This window comes from Vulpes vulpes, chromosome 10 (assembly GCF_048418805.1).
Source record: "Vulpes vulpes isolate BD-2025 chromosome 10, VulVul3, whole genome shotgun sequence".
Lineage (NCBI taxonomy): Eukaryota > Metazoa > Chordata > Mammalia > Carnivora > Canidae > Vulpes > Vulpes vulpes.
In genome coordinates, this window is record NC_132789.1 from 101194553 (window position 1) to 101212306 (window position 17754).

The 17754-nt window shown below is 38.2% G+C and overlaps 1 protein-coding gene across 2 annotated transcripts in view; it reads left to right on the forward strand.

Annotated features, from left to right (window-relative positions):
- Positions 1-9904, forward strand: part of ANXA10 (annexin A10) — a 101560-nt gene extending 91656 nt beyond the window's left edge. For both annotated transcript variants that reach the window (XM_072725297.1, XM_072725296.1), the window contains 6 exons: positions 343-396; positions 492-585; positions 1258-1353; positions 3702-3760; positions 7314-7436; positions 9595-9904. In XM_072725297.1, the coding sequence (XP_072581398.1) occupies positions 343-396; positions 492-585; positions 1258-1353; positions 3702-3760; positions 7314-7436; positions 9595-9663 (495 nt within the window). In that variant the 3' untranslated portion in view covers positions 9664-9904. The remainder of the gene's footprint in view (positions 1-342; positions 397-491; positions 586-1257; positions 1354-3701; positions 3761-7313; positions 7437-9594) is intronic.
- The last annotated feature ends 7850 nt before the right edge of the window (positions 9905-17754 follow it).

Below are 17754 nucleotides of genomic sequence, written 5' to 3' on the forward strand. Positions count from 1 at the left end.
CGCATCCTCTCTGAGTTTTCACTCTGACAATGTTCAATCTGTCTGTACTACCCACGGCCAGGCCTCGGATGCTCAGTTCGATGGGAAGAAGATACTGTACAGAGAATCAGAAGAGAAAAATATTTCAACATCTGTGAAAGATTGCCGCGGGTGCAAAGAAGAGATAAAACCCACATTTTCAAAAAGGACCTGTATTTCGTATTGTACTCAACTCCAAATAATGACAGAATTTTCTCAGACATTACCAAGGCACTTGGTGGTTCAGAGGTTTGTGTCCCAATAATCCTAGGTGGGTTGTTAATTAAGAAAACTCACAGAGCAAAACCTGTGCTTATTTTACAGGGAACCAGAGAGGAAGGATATACAGACCCTGCTATGGCTGCTCAGGATGCGATGGTGACTAGAACCAGATCTCAAAATGATTATGAAAAAAATGTGTTAAGATGGTCTGGGGGGTTTGGGTGCTACTTGCCAGCTCTGTGATGTTTCAGGTGCTGTGGGAAGCCTGTCAGCAGAAGACAGGGGAACACAAAACCATGCTGCAGATGATCCTATGCAACAAAAGCTATCAGCAACTCTGGCTGGGTAATTACTAATTAACTTTCTTTTCAGCCACTTAACTGATTGTATAATAAAAAGCAAGTAGTTAACTGGAAGGCAAGAAAGGGAAATGTCACAGACAAAGGAACTTATTTTGAATTATGTGTATACAGACGTGCCTCAGCTAATGACACTACTAAGGAATACAATTTTCTTCTGACTTTATTTTTTTCCAATAACTGAATTATATAACCTTTAAATATTGAATCTTTTAAATCATCTGTTTCTGGTGGAGAACTTAAATAAATTATCTATTTTCTATTGGGTATATTAAATGTTTTCGTGAAGAAAATAGAGTGAACATGGCTTAGCTAGTCCATTATAAGTCAAGGAGATTATCATTAATGACATGACTTACATGAAGCTGCCATATTGGTCTTAGAGATACATTCTTATCAGTTTGCATGTTGTTTGACTTTTATACCTTTCTGTTTCTTTTAGCTAAAAAAAAACTGTTTTTTTCTACATATATGAAATAGTATAAAAAATCTGTAAAAGCCTACTCCAACTCAGCCTGCACCCCCCTCAGTTTATTTACCTTCACTACTTCTAGCAATATAATCAATATTTATATTTTAAATTTATATTTAATATCTTTATACTAATATGTTTATGATATGTACAAAATCTCCTTTGAATTACATCAATTTGTTGAAGTTTTCCAGGAATTTCAGAATATTTCTGGGCAAGACATAGTAGATGCCATCAATGAATGCTACGATGGATACTTCCAAGAGTTGCTAGTTGCAATTGGTAAGTAATAATTTATTTGGTGTACAGAAGGCCTTTTATTCCACAATAAATGCTGATGAGCTCTGACCGAATTAGAGATGCATGAGTTTGCTCTTTGTTGAGTCACTTTCCCATTAATTTACTTAGCGAGGATGTTAACTCTGTACAGGGGAAGTACATTAGCTACTGACACAATGCACTAAGCTGGCAAATTGTAACTTTAATAAACTAATACCCTCCCCTAAGAGCTGGTTCAACTTTCCTACTGGGAAACATTGGATTCTCAGATACTCCCTCCGATAACTGGGATCTCACATCTTTACATTCATGCTATACGTACTGGCTTCCATCCCCTTGTTAAGGAGCAGATGAATGCTAGCAATGCGGCTTCCTTTTCTCCAAGAAGAAAAGATTTTTTTGCCATCATCTTTAGTACTTTGCCTTTCGGGGTAAGTTCTACCATAAACACCGATTTACCAAGCTGTTTCTCAGTAGTGATGTCTGCAGGCTTGTGAGAGAGACAGACATGCCTCCGTCTGTTTCCTAAGAACAGGTATGTTTCCACAGAGGAAAACAGTGGAGGTCACCATAACAACTTCTCTCAAATTACCTGTGCTGTCCCCGTGCTGTGCCATGACTTGACAGCCTACACCGTAGGAACTACAAGTGAAAGGTCTTTGTGAAATATCCCCGTACAGGATACATATCAAGTAATCACTTATATTTCTTCAATAAATGAATATTATGATTTTCCATTCCTAGAAAGGCACAAACATACCTGGGCATTGGAGAGGGCAGGTAACAGGGTTTTTATAACTTAGCTTGTAAAGGTGTTTTAAGCCAGGTTCCCATAAAAAGGTTTGGTGGGTTCTATGAAATCCTTAAAATAGTGTACGATATGTGAGTATTTATGTGTTTTTCTGGGAATAAAGTACATCTGTTTCGGCTAATTCTCAACATAGTTTAATAACCACGTATCACATCACAACTCATTTAGCAAACAAGGTCCAAGGAGGTTAACTGACTACTTCAGAGTCTATCAACTAATGAGCAACGAAGTTATGACTAGAACTCGTGTCATCTGAATTTCAAGATAACTTTTTCCACTGTAGACAATACCACAGACACAGCCGTGAGTGAGAGGAGATAGCAGACATGAGAAATACCAGAAAACAATTTAACTGATTCATTCACTTATTCCATAAACAGGTATTGAGTTACGTACTATTCTGGCCATTGATTTAGACATTGCAGATGGGACAGTGAAACAACAAAACCAGCAACAAAAGCTACTTCTCCTCAAGGTGCCGACATTCTAGCAGAGACTCAAGAGTATTATGAAGCTCACGGTTATTAAAAAAAAAAAAAAAGTAAAAGATGAAGGCGTAGTCTCACAACCCAAAATTATCATTTGAACTACAGAGAAAACTCCACTGTGATGGTTTTTATTTTGGCCAAAAGTTATAACCTCACATATGTTATTCGTTTACTTGTTAATTCGTTTACTTATTCAAATAAACACTATTGAACGGCAATAATCACCAGCTGCCCTCCAACAAGAACAACAGTTCACCGGGCTCTGAGGGGTTCTAATGCCACAATGGTTTTGAGTAGAAGACTCCTAACACTGGTCCAGGCTCCTTATGGCCCATCCAGGTTTTCTTTAAGAGACCTCAGATTTGGGGCACCTGAGTAACTCAGCCGGTTGAGGATCCGACTCTTGGTTTCAGCTGTGGTCATGACCCATGTCAGGCCCCACGTTCAGTGGACGGTCTGCTTGCGGTTCTCCTCCAAGCCTTGCCCTGCACTCTCCCTTCCCCCAATTCTCTCTCCCTCCCCCTCTCACTCTCTTTCTCTTTCCTAGATAAATATATAAACCTTTAAAGAAAGAGAGAGAGAGGGAGAGAGAGACCTCAAGTCTACTCATAAGTCTACGAGGGATTAAAAATAATGTTTGGGAAAATGAATCATTTGCCTATTTTTACACAATAATAAAAATCTATAATAGTGGTGGTAACCTGGGTCTCTTTGAAGCTTTATTTAATTTTCAGATAAAGAGGACGCCTTTTTCTGTAGTCGGCTATGTGAAGGAACTGACCACCACGGGATAGAGATAGACTCAAGGAAAACCTGAATGAGTCACTATAATATTGTTGCTTTCCATTTTTCTATGGGTTAGGGTTTTACCGCTATTCTAAATGGTGAAATTTTACTGTAGTATACAACGAGGGGTCCCACACAGAACTCAAAAAGTATCACTCTTCCAGGATTTTAACAGAAAGAAAAAAAAGAAGTGTTCTCATTGTTTCCCAAATTCTGAAATATATATTGTCACTCTCACTGTCTTTGATTTCTCTGATTTTTCCTAGTTCTCTGTGTCCGAGACAAACCGGCTTATTTTGCTTATAGACTATATAGTGCAATCCACGTAAGTACGACCAACATATTTTTAAAACTTCTCCAGAAAATCATGTCTATTTTCTCAAAACACTAGGTTTACTTTTAGTATTTAAATATTTCTAACTTGTGTGCAAATATATTCATTTCAAACAAAATATGCTCAAGTGAAAAAAAAAAAATGTCTCATACACTAAATGAGACCCACCAAACGAATGATGCTCTGCTCTCTCTCTGCGCTGGGATGAGTTACCTGAGAAGCGTGGCTCCTTCCGGACTATATCCCCCAGGTGCTTTTCGCTCTTCTCAGCCTATGAAGAAACTGGCAAATCCAAATACTTTTATATTTTGCCAAAGACCCCCACTTCCAGCTTAATGCAAGGAAAAAAACATATAGTATCAAGCAGAAAATGTCAAAACATTATAAGCCCTTAGTAACAAATTGCTACATTTCTGAAGTTTAAAGACATGAAATAATGGCACTGGTTATTTTTAAACCTAAAGTGTTATTTAAAAAAACATACCTTAAAAAGAAATGGCTAGACAAGAATAAATTCTAAATCTATTTTAATAATTAAATGAGAATCTTATTCATAGTTTAGTGTGATTGCCAATCACACCTCCTTTGGTGCATTTATTTTTTAAAAAACAAGAGCTTTAAATTCATGAGACAATGCACAATTCATCCATGATGTGCATGACACATTTGTAGAAAAAAGAAAGATTCTGATACAAATCATTATACATATATTATAGCCTCAAAAGCTCAGTGAAAATTATTATTTTTTTTTTAATTTTTTATTTTTTTTATTTTTTATTTTTTAAATTTTATTTATTTATGATAGTCATACAGAGAGAAAGAGAGAGGCAGAGACACAGGCAGAGGGAGAAGCAGGCTCCATGCGCCGGGAGCCTGATGTGGGATTCGATCCCGGGTCTCCAGGATCGCGCCCTGGGTCAAAGGCAGGCGCCAAACCGCTGCGCCACCCAGGGATCCCGAAAATTATTTTTTTTTAAAAATTAGTAATACGGTAGTTTTAGTAATCAGCATCCTGTCCTCAGTAATTTTTACAGACCAACTTATTAAAAGTAGCTAGCACGCTGGGATAATACGATAATAGTCGAGACTATTTCTATCATGTATCTTGTAAAGATATTTATGATAAAGATATATTATTTATGTACAAGAGCCAACCTATGTATCCTCAGAACACATATGCTCATAGCCTTCTGCTTCTATTTTATTCTATATCCAAGCAGAAAAAATTGACTTGATTTTTAAAAATTTTAAGTAATGTATTGGTCAGTGCTATGGAATGATTTAAACAGTGTCCTTCTCCACAAACAGAAGTTTCACCTGCAAAAAAAAAAAAAAGTTTCACTTGCAAATGATCCTGGGGAAGTAAGTGTAGTTACTCTGATGCCAAATTTGCCCAAGCTAAGAGGTACTTATTCCAATAATAAATAAAAATTCTATTCCTTCTGTGTGTGTTTCAATACAAAAATGAAGATACATGTCCTCACAACTGGTTTGGAGGTAAAGAGGAAGATTGTATATTTAGGTAATTGAATTTTTGATATATGATGACCTCAAATGTAAAATATTGGTAAAGCTGTTTACACTACCCCTAACCAAAGAAAATCTACAGAGATTTTTCTCTCGTGCACTCTAAGTAACTTAAATATGGGAACTTGGGTGAGTCACTTAATTTAATCACCTCAAATTGTGAAAATATGGCTTAGAGGTCTATACACAAAACGTTTAGACATCAAAAATCTAATGCTCAAAAAAAATTTATATTATGCTCATTGGCCACTGGATGTCCCTATTACTCCATTTGGAAAGAACAAATAGAACTTGGTTTGTAAAGTAATATTCTTTCCAGAACTAGGATATAGAAATTGATTTTGGTATTTTTCAGTCCTTGAGTTTAAATCCAAAAATATCTCGAATACTCAGGATCTTTATTTTTACAGTTTTTAATAATAGGCCATAGAATAAAAACGTAACTGTTGTCTCACTCAGACATATCAACGTCCGTCTAACTTGATTGTAAGCTCACCTCCTTCCCTGGGCTTGAATTTTTATCTAGAAAGAGCACATGATCGGACTTTTCTGCTATAACACGACGTGAAGGCGACGGTGTGAAGGTTGGCTAGGCCAAAAGTAGAAGGACCTATTTCAGGGTGAAAGGATGAGGCCCAGCCTCAAGGCCGCGAGCCTGGAGATAGAGACCCCTGAGGGGCCGTGCCCAGACGCACCGTCCGGGCCAGTGAGGAAGCAGAAGTTTAAAGAGCATCTGGACTATAGGTACAGGAAATCCATTCATTAACCTTAAAACGTGCACCAACGGGCAACAGACAGTCGAGGCCTGTCTAGGGTCAGAAAACCGGTCAGAGCCCCAGGTCTCACGCTCCCTCTCCGCCTTGAGAGCAGAGACAGGCCCAGGGCCCAGGGCCGCGTGCTGGGGCTGCCCCGACGTGCCCGGCCCCGACCCTCACCCGCTAAGGGCGACACCCAGACGGCCCGCGGGCGCATGGACAGATGTGCAACCTCACGGGTCATCAGGGAAAAGCAAATCCCACGTGCCATGAGCTGTCGCCTCCCGCCCTCGTGCCTGCCAGCCGGGCCGTCGGTGCAAAGACGGAGAAGAGCGAGCCTCGGTGGGCCAAGCTGCGGGGCAGGGAGAGCCCTCATGGGCCGCTGGTGCGACGAACCCTGGGGCAGCCAATATGGGACAAAAGCATGGAGTTTCCTGAAAAAAACCAAAAATACAACCGCCACACGATCCAGCAATCCCACTTCCCACTGTTTACTCAGAGAAAACGAAAACACCAATTTGAAGAGGCGGGTGCACCCCTGCGCTGGGCGCAGTGTTAGCCACAGTGGCCGAGAAACAGCCTCAGTGCCCGGCAGCAAGCAACGTGCCACACACGCGGGCGGCCCATGCACAGGAATATGACTTAGTCATAACATAATAATGGGGTATTGCCATCGGCAAAACGTGGGGCATGGGTGGGCCCAGAGGCTATGAGGCTACATTAAATAATTCAGCCAGGAAAAGACCAATACTCTGCTAGTTCATTTCCGTGTAGATTAAAGAAGACGCAAACCGTCTCCTGGCCACAGCACACAGGCTGCTGGTCGCAGAGGGAGAGGGTGGGGGCCGGGGGAGCCGCTGGGGGATTAGGAGGCCCAAACTTCCAGCTACAGGAGATACATGGTGCCGCTGTGACGCGGCCTCGGGGACAGGCAGCAACGGTGTCGGGATGACCAGGGTGCAAAGCTGCCTGGTGAAACATCAGGTCCCGGGGCCTTGGTACCGCATAGACCTTGGACCACTGGGATGATCGAAGAGGTGAGAGCGTGTCACTTACACCTGCACGAAACGAATCCCCAGACGGAAGGACACAAGGCAGAACCCGGCACCGGGCACCACGGGCACGGGCAAGGCCCAGGCCCAGGCCTCGGGGCCCGCAGGGTCTGCGCAGGAACCAGCCCGGCAAGGGGCACGAGCTCTGCAGGGTAGACTGACCTCAAGGCCCTGCTTTCTGATTGTTTTTCCTCTCCTTTTCTCTTTTAGGACTTCGGATTCCATAATAAAACTGTAATCAGGACCCTAATCGCCAGAAGTGAGATAGACCTGATGACCATCAGGAAACGATACAAAGAGAGATACGGGAAATCCCTATTCCATGACATCAAAGTAAACCTCCTGCACGTGATTTGCTTTTGACCCACACTTTAACCTTTTTGAAACTGAAATAAGAGCTTTCGTTTAAATGACCTCGTGCGAGAACCTAAACAGTTAGCTCTGCTGGCGAGGACGGTCCTGGTCGGCACATGGCGCGGCCTTCAAGGCCTCCCGGGTAAACGGGGCGATGCCTTCACCCCAGCAGCACTGTGCTTCTCTTTGATGTATTTTAAACAAAAATCGTTGATGGATTCAGGTAAAATATCCATCGCCTCATTGCGTGGCTGTGCCTTCTGGGACTTCAGTTCGAAGCTTGAGCTGTGTCAGGGAAGGCACAGTTGGCTGTAAGGCCGCACGGACCCAGAGGAGGCTCCTTAGGTCCGCTCAGCTGCCCCCTCAGAGGCACAGAGGGCAGGGCCGCAGGAAACCCCCACAACCGGGGACCCGGACAAACCGAACCTGGCCGCTCTGTGCTCTGGAACACTCTCCGGCCCTCTGTCCCTTCAGCCCCGACAGCAAAGCAGCCGTGATTCAGAAGCACAGTCAGCCCCGCCATCCCATACGCCCACCCGTTAGTCTGCAGTTTGATAAGACCCAATAAAGAATTATTAGAATATACAGGACCGCCTATGTAATTTGGGGCACCCAACCTAAAATTAGAATATTTCACCTCTCATTCAGAAAAATCATAAAGAATTTCAGGACGAAATTCAGCAGAACATTGAACCAAGGGACCTTTATCTTACCTTATTCTTCGCACGGAGAGCTGAGTGCTGTTACCTGTTCAAAGTGCTTTACACTGACATTTTCAGTGGCATAAAGTAGCTTTTCAGTTGATTAAAAGAGGGATCCAGAAGCAACTTGACAACCTAAGGACCAAAAGATCAGAAAAACACACACACACACACAGAAGACCCTGTAGGGCTTTGCACAGCCAAAGTGGTTTCCAAAAGGAGGCATTGTGGCAGTTAAGAGAAATTTTATTCCTTCGTTTTGATAAAACCCTCCTTGCACCTACCTTCAAAACCCTAAGCTTTTAGTGGCAATAAATATTTCTCATTGAGAAATACATGTCCTAACTCATTTTCTAAATGAACAAAATAATTCTAATATAGATACCGCATTTCACCACAGTCACCTCAAAGTCTGCATATAATTAATGTAACTTGACCACATTTAAAACAGTGAATTATAATTACATGACTTTGTGTGAGAGAACATTAAATATGATAGTTGATTTTTAACACAGGTTTTATAATTCCATTTATTTATTTATTACTATTATTGTTTTGAAAAACTTAGAAACTGTAGAAGACCGTAAAAAGAATCATAAAAATTGCCCTTATTCTCCATCACAGAAGATCAGTAGCAAATGTTAGACACTCTCTTTAAAAAATATATATATTTTATATATATATAATAAATATATAAATATAAATATATTATATTTAAAATATTAAACATTAAATATTAAAATAAAATAAAATATATAAATCTATTTTATACACATATAAATTATATATATAATACTTTATATATATAAATTTATATAATATTTATATATATATTTTACTACATAAAGGAATACTTTTATTGAATCATGGTATTCCACTGTTTAAGTTATAAAATACATAAACTACCCCACATTATTAACTATTGCTTTTTTACTTTTTCACTATTATACAAAATGTCTATGTTTTTTGGTGTAAGTTTTTGTGTTCATCAATAATTGATCATTTCTTAGGCTATATTTCTGGAAGTAGAACTACTGCATTACTGAGTACAACATTTTGAAGTCTTTGGAGGCATATTGTCAACTTGCCTTTCAGATTCTGAACTGATTTATAGCAATAATATTAGGGCACCTCTTTCAAAGTTGAGGAGAAGATTTAATTCTACTGTGAGTTATTCTTTTCATAAATACATATTAGAGTTCAATCAACTTTAGATGAACCCTATTGTATTGACTATAACCATGGTATTATTTTTCAATAACTTCCACTCGAAATAGTTCTCAGGACATACTAAATCTTTAGATGAAAAAGGTCAACAATTTTGGAAATGCTAATGGATCTTCCTCATTGCAGTTCAGAAGAATCATGCTTCATTTTTAGAAACACTAAGATATTTTATTTCAAATACATTGTTTTTTTGTTTTGTTTTGTTTCAGAATTTTGCTTCAGGGCATTATGAGAAAGCTCTGCTTGCCATCTGCGCTGGGGATGCTGAAGACTACTAAGTCAAAGGACACTGCACTCCTCTTCAGAAACATGTCAAAATACAGAGTTGCGATAAGTTTGCATCATTAGAAACATTATAGCAAAACTATAGAATCATATTTTCTTTTCTCTTTAAAATCATTCTAAGCCAAAGAAAAATCTATTGATAAAAATACGTGAGACTGGATTTGTACTTATCATCGAAATCAGAAATTTACTGAATTGTGTCTAATGGAATAATAAAAAATTCACTGAAATATATTTTATTTATTTATTTTTAAAGATTTTATTCATTTATTCATGAGAGACACAGAGAGAGAGGCACAGACACAGGCAGAGGGAGAAGCAGGCTCCATGCAGGGAGCCCGATGTGGGACTCGATCCCTGATCCCGGGATCACGCCTTGGGCCAAAGGCAGACTCTCAACCGCTGAGCCACCCAGGCATCCCCAAATATATTTTATTTAAATGTGAATTATAAATTCCCTACAAGAAAATCTACTTAGAGCTGTTCTTAGCACGCTTGGGGAAAACACGGTGTGTGGCCAACCCCCTTGGAGAAATTTTCAAGATTTTCTTACAAATGCAATAAAGCTACAGTGAACGTCTAAAGCTGCCTTTATTTAAAAGAAAATGAAGTTACAAAACTGCAAGATGCAGCCAGGTAGACGCTTGTCAGGCGTAGATGTGTAAGAGAGCCAGATGTGAAAATGGGTGTCTGTGTCTGTGTGTGAGTGCATACATGAGCTGGGGGTTGAGGGTGAGTATATCTGACAACCATTCTGGTAAAGGCAGTTTATTTCTAGCCCATTTTTTTTTTTAAATACGTGCGCCTACCCAACCCAACATTTGCCCATGCAGTGTCATAAAAGTCATTGCTTATTGTTTTTGTCTTTCCTTCTTAACATCCACATCAAAGTCATTTGGAAGTTACTATGTGCTTTGTGCCATCAGGAAAGCCTGGCCCCTTGCATGTCTGAAGATTCAGGAAATTAGGAGCAGCAAGGGAAAAATACTCACAAGGTCAGTTTGGGGAGACCATCTAGATTGATGCCACAAACTAGCCAAGAATAAAAGCAGAAACAGGGACAGGTGAGTCCACAGCAGAGGGCTCCCACTATATGCAAGGGAAAAGACAAAACCCAAGATCCCAGGAAGCAGCACTTAATGAAGTCAACCAAGGAAAATGAGGACACATGCAGTAAATCTAGAGGAACTGGTGAAGTTGATAGGAGTCCTCTATTCTAACATGGGATGTTTTTTCAATAGCCTGTAGCCCATTCCCTGTAGATCTGTCTCAATCAGTCTCAGAAGTGAAAAATATATTCAGAACCTGTTTCTTTACAGTCAAAAATGATTCAGGACATTTAGAACACAGTGACTGGGCACAACATGAAATATTTCAGAATAATTAGACTTCTGAAATCATTTCCAATATTTCAACTTGCTGCTGAGGTATATGTCATATTTTAAATTGGCTTTGATTTCTATCTTTTAAAAAATATTTCAAAAAATAAAAAATAAAATATTTCTTTAGCATTTCAGTCAAAGGTAGTAATTGTTTGAAATATTAAGCATAGTTATTCTACAATTTTTTTCAGCTAAGAGTTGTTTTTTTTTAAATTGTTTCTTTTTTTTTCTTTTTTTTAAAGATTTTATTTATTTATTCTTGAGAGATAGAAGGAGAGACAGAGCCAGAGACACAGGCAGAGACAGAGCCAGAGACACAGGCAGAGGGAGAAGCAGGCTCCATGCACCGGGAGCCCAACGTAGCACTCGATCCCGGGTCTCCAGGATCACGCCCTGGGCCAAAGGCAGGCGCCAAACTGCTGCGCCACCCAGGTATCCCCCAGCTAAGAGTTTTAAAACAAGCAAAGTTGTTAGAATTCCTACTGATAATTTAGATATTTAAATTAAAATTTTCCTGGTTAGAACATTTTTGTGTAGTACTTTAGGACATTGTGGAATTTATACTTTAGCTAGGTAAAGATTTTTCTTTGGTATGGCAGAGTGTTGTCAAATCAAAATCAAATCTGGACTTAGGGAGGGATTTTATTCAAAAAGACTATTGCAATAAATGGAGAGAGGAGCTGCAATAGGGAAAGAAGGGCTACTGCAACAGAAAGGACGCTCGGACCGTGAGGTTTGCAGGGGGCTCAAGCATCAACCAGCAAAGGATGTTTAATTTATAGGAATGAATAAACAAGGCTGGAAAGAATCGAGTGCGGAGGAATGGGATGAACTTGTGGTGTGACTGGACAATCCACGTGGGGATCTCTCTGGTTAACGTTGCCCGTCATTGAACTGAGAATGGACAGTTGATCTGAGAATGGACGCCTCCAGTTAGTTTTCAGCAGGAACCAAAGGGTGGACGAAAGTCCAAGGAAAGGAGAAACCTGAGTAAAGTTTAGTCAAGTCAAGTTAGCCTACAATTTGTCCAGATTGGTCAGTAGGGGAGAATAGTTCAATTAATCATTTATGAGACAAAGAGTAGGATTTGAAGGGCGTGTTGAGGATTGTTATGGGTAAACAGGGGTCATGTGCAAGTCTTATCCAAGTCATATGAGAAAGAATGGTTCTATATAGCAGGCCATTTTCTGAAACACAAAAGGGTGGGAATATTTCTTCACCATTTCTATTTTCCAGGATCACAGCAATAAAGATTAACATTATCAATGTCTTTTTTTTTTCCCCAAAGTTTTGTCTTGAATGTTTCACTTAGTTGTTTAAATGCCAACATAACATTATCATCTTCACTATCACATAATTCAGTTAGTAAAATCCTGTAAAAAAAAATAATGTTTAAGTTATTATCATTGTTATTTGTACTTAATGACGTTTAGCTGTTTATATTAGCCCAAATGTTTACTATACCTGATGGATCGAATAACAAGTGAAAAATCTCTGATTAAATCAAAAGCATCTCCCATATTTAAGCTGTAGGGAAAAAATGTTTAAAGGAATAAATTTGCTTTTGTTGTGTTATTAACTTCCAGTAAAGGAAATACTAAATGACCCCTGAACTCCTGGCCATTCCAGAGACAAAATTAAATCAGATATGGAAAGACTGCAGAGAGGGATTGATGTCCGTTGTATTCAGTATTTTACTATGCTCAGTTTAGCCCTAAGGAGGTTAAACTTGTATGTGATGTCACTGAAAATGGCAAAGTAGTTTGCTTTAAGAGCCCATCCCTCCACAGAAGCATCCAAAACAATCATGCAAAAACTGTCAGAATCAACTTTGTCAGAACTCTGAATCAAGAAAAAAGTTACAGAAAGTAGGAAAAATTTGTGATATTTTTATTTGTTATTTCTCCATCCTCCTCCCAGCTCAGTGACAGTCTTGAAGACAGCAGCCTGCCCCTAATGTGGACTTCGGGTTCCTGATTCCAGAAGGAGCAGATCTGGCTTTTTTTTTTTTTTTTTAAGATTTTATTTACTTATTCATGAGAGACACACAGAGAGAGAGAGTAAGAGAGACAGAGACACAGGCAGAGGGAGAAGCAGGCTCCATGCAGGGAGCCCGACGTGGGACTCAATCCCAGGACCCCGGGATCACGCCCTGGGCCGAAGGCAGGTGTTAAACCACTGAGCCCCCAGGGATCCACTAGCTTACTAACAAAGAATATGTTTATCTGTCTGTTCTGTCTCGGAGCTTCCTAAAAGACCAAGGTGCGGCACTTGTCTTTGTTTGGTCCAACTCAGAACTCAAGGGGGAAAAAATCATAAGACAAATGAGCCACCTGCAGCTGTCTGGGGCAAAAGATTACAGTTGAAGCAGTACAACTGAGTAATAAAAACCTGTGAAGAAAATTTGGGAAATCTATACATTCCCCCTATATAGGGGATGTAGAAGGCCATTCACTTACCTAAGGCAGGACACATGACTAAAAACTCTTGAGAAGATCTTATGCTCTCAACTCATGGGCTCTAGGGGTAGTCCAAGCAGAAAGTGGAAGGCGAGGCAGTAGATCCAAAGACACAAAGATGTTAAAAGTGAAATGATGGGGAAAGATATTGCATACAAATAGCAAATAAAAGACAGCGGAGTGGCTTATACTAATATCAGACCAAAAAAAAAAAAAACTTTAAGTAAAAAAAAACTGTTACAAGAGGGGGTACCTAACTAACTGATGTGGATCAGTTAGTTAAATGTCTGACTCTTGATTTTGGGTCAGGTTATGATCTCAGGGTTGTGAAATCAAGCCCCACATTAGGCTCTGCATTTGGCGGGGGGTCTGTTTGGGACTCTCTCTGTCCCTCTCTCCCTTTGTCCTTTCTCTCTCTCTCTCTCTCTCTCTCTCTTTCCATTTCTGGAATAAATAAATAAATCTTTAAAAAAAAAACCTGTTACAATGGATAAAAAATACATTATATGCTGATTAAAGGTTTAATTCATCTAGAACACATAACAATTAAAAATACATAAATATCACACAAAAGAGCCCTCAAACATCCGAAGTGAACATTAGTAGAATGAAGGAAAGAAACTGATGGTTCTTGGGTGCCTGGGTGGCTCAGGGGTCGAGGGCCTGCCCTCAGCCCAGGGCGTGACCCTGGGGTACCAGGATCGAGTCCCACGTCAGGCTCCCTGCAGGGAGCCTGCTTCTCCCTCTGCCTGTGTCTCTGCCTCTCTGTGTCTCTCATGAATAAATAAATAAATTAATTAATTTAAAAAACTACTTTTTTAAAAAAGAAACTGACAGCTCTAAAATAATAGTTGAAGACTTCAATACCCTACTTCCAATAATAGACGGAACATTTAGACAGAAGATTAGTAGGGCAATAACTACTTAAACAATATCATAACCAACTGGACCTAAAGGACAACATACCCAATAACAGCAGAATATACATTCTTCTCCTGTACAAACATTATCCAGAAGAGACCATATGTTAGTCTACAAAACAAGTTTCAATGTATTTAAAAATACTTAAGTCATACAAAGTATCTTTTCAGGCTATAAAGGAGTGAAGCCAAAAATCATTAACAGGAGGGGCATTGGGGAATCCCATATAGCAATGGGTCAGAGAAAAAAAATCTCAGGAAAATTAGAAAACACTCAAAAATAAACGATAGTAAAAGCACAGCATACCAGAATTTATGAGATATTGATAAAGTGGTACTCAGCGGAAATTTATACCAGTTAATGCCTTTTTCATTGAAAAAAATGAAAGATCTCAATTCAACAAACTAATTGTACACCCTAAAGAACTAGAAATAGGAGAGTTATCTAAAACTTAAGCAGCAGAAGAAATGAAATAAAAATGATTAGTTGGTGATAAATAAAACAGAATAGAAAAATAATAGCTCAATAAAACAAAAGTTAGATCTCAGAAAAGACCAACAAAATTGACAAACATTTAGTTGTATTTACAGAGAAAAAAAAAGATGTAAATAAAATTATAAATGAACATGAGGGCATTACTACTGATGCTACAAATATACAAAGGATTATACAGAAGTGCTGTAAACAACTAACTATACATATATATTATATAATTATATATTAATAATTAATATCATAATTATTAATTATTATAATTTATAATTATTGTATTATATAATTAATCATTAATGCATGTATTTAATCTGATATATACATATGTACATGTATGTATTTTTATATATGTATGTATACCTGATATATACATGTATCAGGTTAAATTGACACATTCCTAGAAGTACGTAAATTATCAAAACCAACTCAAAAGAAATGTAAAATCTAATAAAACCTATAATAAGAAATTGAATCTGTCATCAAAAACCTCACAACAACAACAACAAAAAGTCCATCCCAGCTGGCTTCACTGGCAAATTCTACTAAACATTTAAAGTAGAATAAGTGACAATCTTTTTCAAACTCTTCCAACCAAAAGAGGAAAAAATATGTCTTAACTCACTATCCTTTGAGCCCTGTATTGCCTGACACTAAAATCAGACTAAGAGATCAGAAGAAAAGAAAACTACACACCAATATCCCTATAAATATAGATTCAAAAATCCTCAATAAAATACCAGCAAACTGAGTCCAACAGCATATTTAAAAAATTATACTCTATGACTCAGTGGGATTTATCCAAGAATGCATGAGTGATTCAACATAGGACAATCAATCAATGTAATATACTATATTAATGGAAAGAAGGTGGGTTAAAAAAAGCTGTATGATCGCCTCAGTTAATGCATAATAATCATTTGAAAAAAAGTATTTTCATGATAAAAACACTCAGTACACTAGGAATACAAAAGAACTTTCTCACTATACTAAAGAACATTTATGAAAACAGCTAACATAATAACAAAGGACTGAAAGCTCTTTTCTAAAATCAGCAACAAAACAAGGATGTCCACTTCCATCATTGCTATTCAACATTTACTGGTAGTACTAGCCAGAGCAATGATGTAAGAAGAATGAGAAGAAGGCATCAAACTGGAAAGGAGAAAGCTAAACTCTCTACACACAGATGGCATGATCCCATATATAGAAAATCTTGAAGAAGCCACAAAATAAGTATCAGAGCTAAAAAATTTTATAGCTGCAGAGTTCAATATCAACACTCAAAAATCGGTCGTCTTTCTATACACAAGCAAGGTACTTCCTGGAAAGGATATTAAGGAAAAATATCCAGTTACAATAGCATCTAAAAAATAAAATACCTAAGAATAAATTTACCCAAGTCTAAAGACTTGTATGCTGGAAAATACAGCATTGATGAAAGAAATTAAAGAAGAGCTAAAAAATGGAAGTACACCTTTTGTTTATGGATTGGAAGAGTTAATATTGATAAGATGGCAATGTACCCAAGGTGATCTATAGATTCTTTGCAATCCCTATCAGAATTTCCATACGTCCCTTTTTAGCAGTAGGAAGGACAAACTTGTATTAATATGGAACTGCGAAGGACGTTGAATACCCAACACAATATTGAATGCAAAGAACAAAGTTGGAAGAGACATTTCCCTGGTTTAAAACCTAGAGCTTTTAATATATATTAGTTTATATACATATATTATTTTTTTTTTAAATGTATCAATGATATTTCTCAAAACTTATTTAAATGGACTCAACAGCTAAACCTGAACATTCCCAGAAGAAAACTCCTGGGGGCTCCGTTGGTTAAGCGTCCAACTCTTGATTTCAGCTCGGGTCATGATCTCAGGATTCTGAGATCGAGCCCTGGTTCAGCCTTTGTGCTCAAGATTCTCTCTCTCTCCCTCTGTCCCCACCCCCAACTGTCTTTTGTCTTTCTCTTCCTCTCTGTCTCTCCCAAAATAAATAAAAATTCTTTTTTAAAAAGGAAACAAAAGGTAGGGATAAATCTTTATTAACTTGGATTTGCAAATGAATTCTTATATATACACCAAAAGCATGAACAACAACAACAAAAATAGGCTGGATTACATCAAAATGAAAAACCTTGATGTACCAAAGAACATTATCAAGAAACGGAAAAGATACCTTATAGGAGAAATATTTGCAAATCATATATCTGGTAAGGGTTTATATCTAAGACGTACAAAGGATACCTACAAATCAAGAACAAAGAGTGACTCAATTAGAATCAGGTGAAGGAAAAAAAAAAAGAATCGGGTGAAGGACTTAAAAACCCATTGCTTCAAAGAGAATATATACATTGTGTCATAACATGAAAAGGTGCTCAACTTCATTATTTTTTAGGGAAATACAAATCAAAACCCCAATGAGATATGTATCACTTCACATCCCCTAGAATGGCCCCCTAGAATTTTTTTTTTAAAAGGAAAATTACGGATGTGGTGAGATTTCTCCGTAAGTTAAACTTACAGTTACTATATGACCCGGTCATTCTATTCCAGGGTATATACCGAGGCAATGAAAGCAGATACTCAAATAAATATATGTACATGTATGTTCACAGGAGTTCGGGATAACCCAAAATTGAAACAACCTAAATATTCATCAACTAAGTAAACAAATTGTACATAACATACTAAAGAATAGCATTCAGCTACGAAAAGGAGTACAGTTCTGTTAATGCTACAACAGGTATGGACCTTTATGATAGTGAAAAAAGTCAGACACAAAAGGTCACATATATTGTATGATTCCTTTCCTGTTAAATATCCAG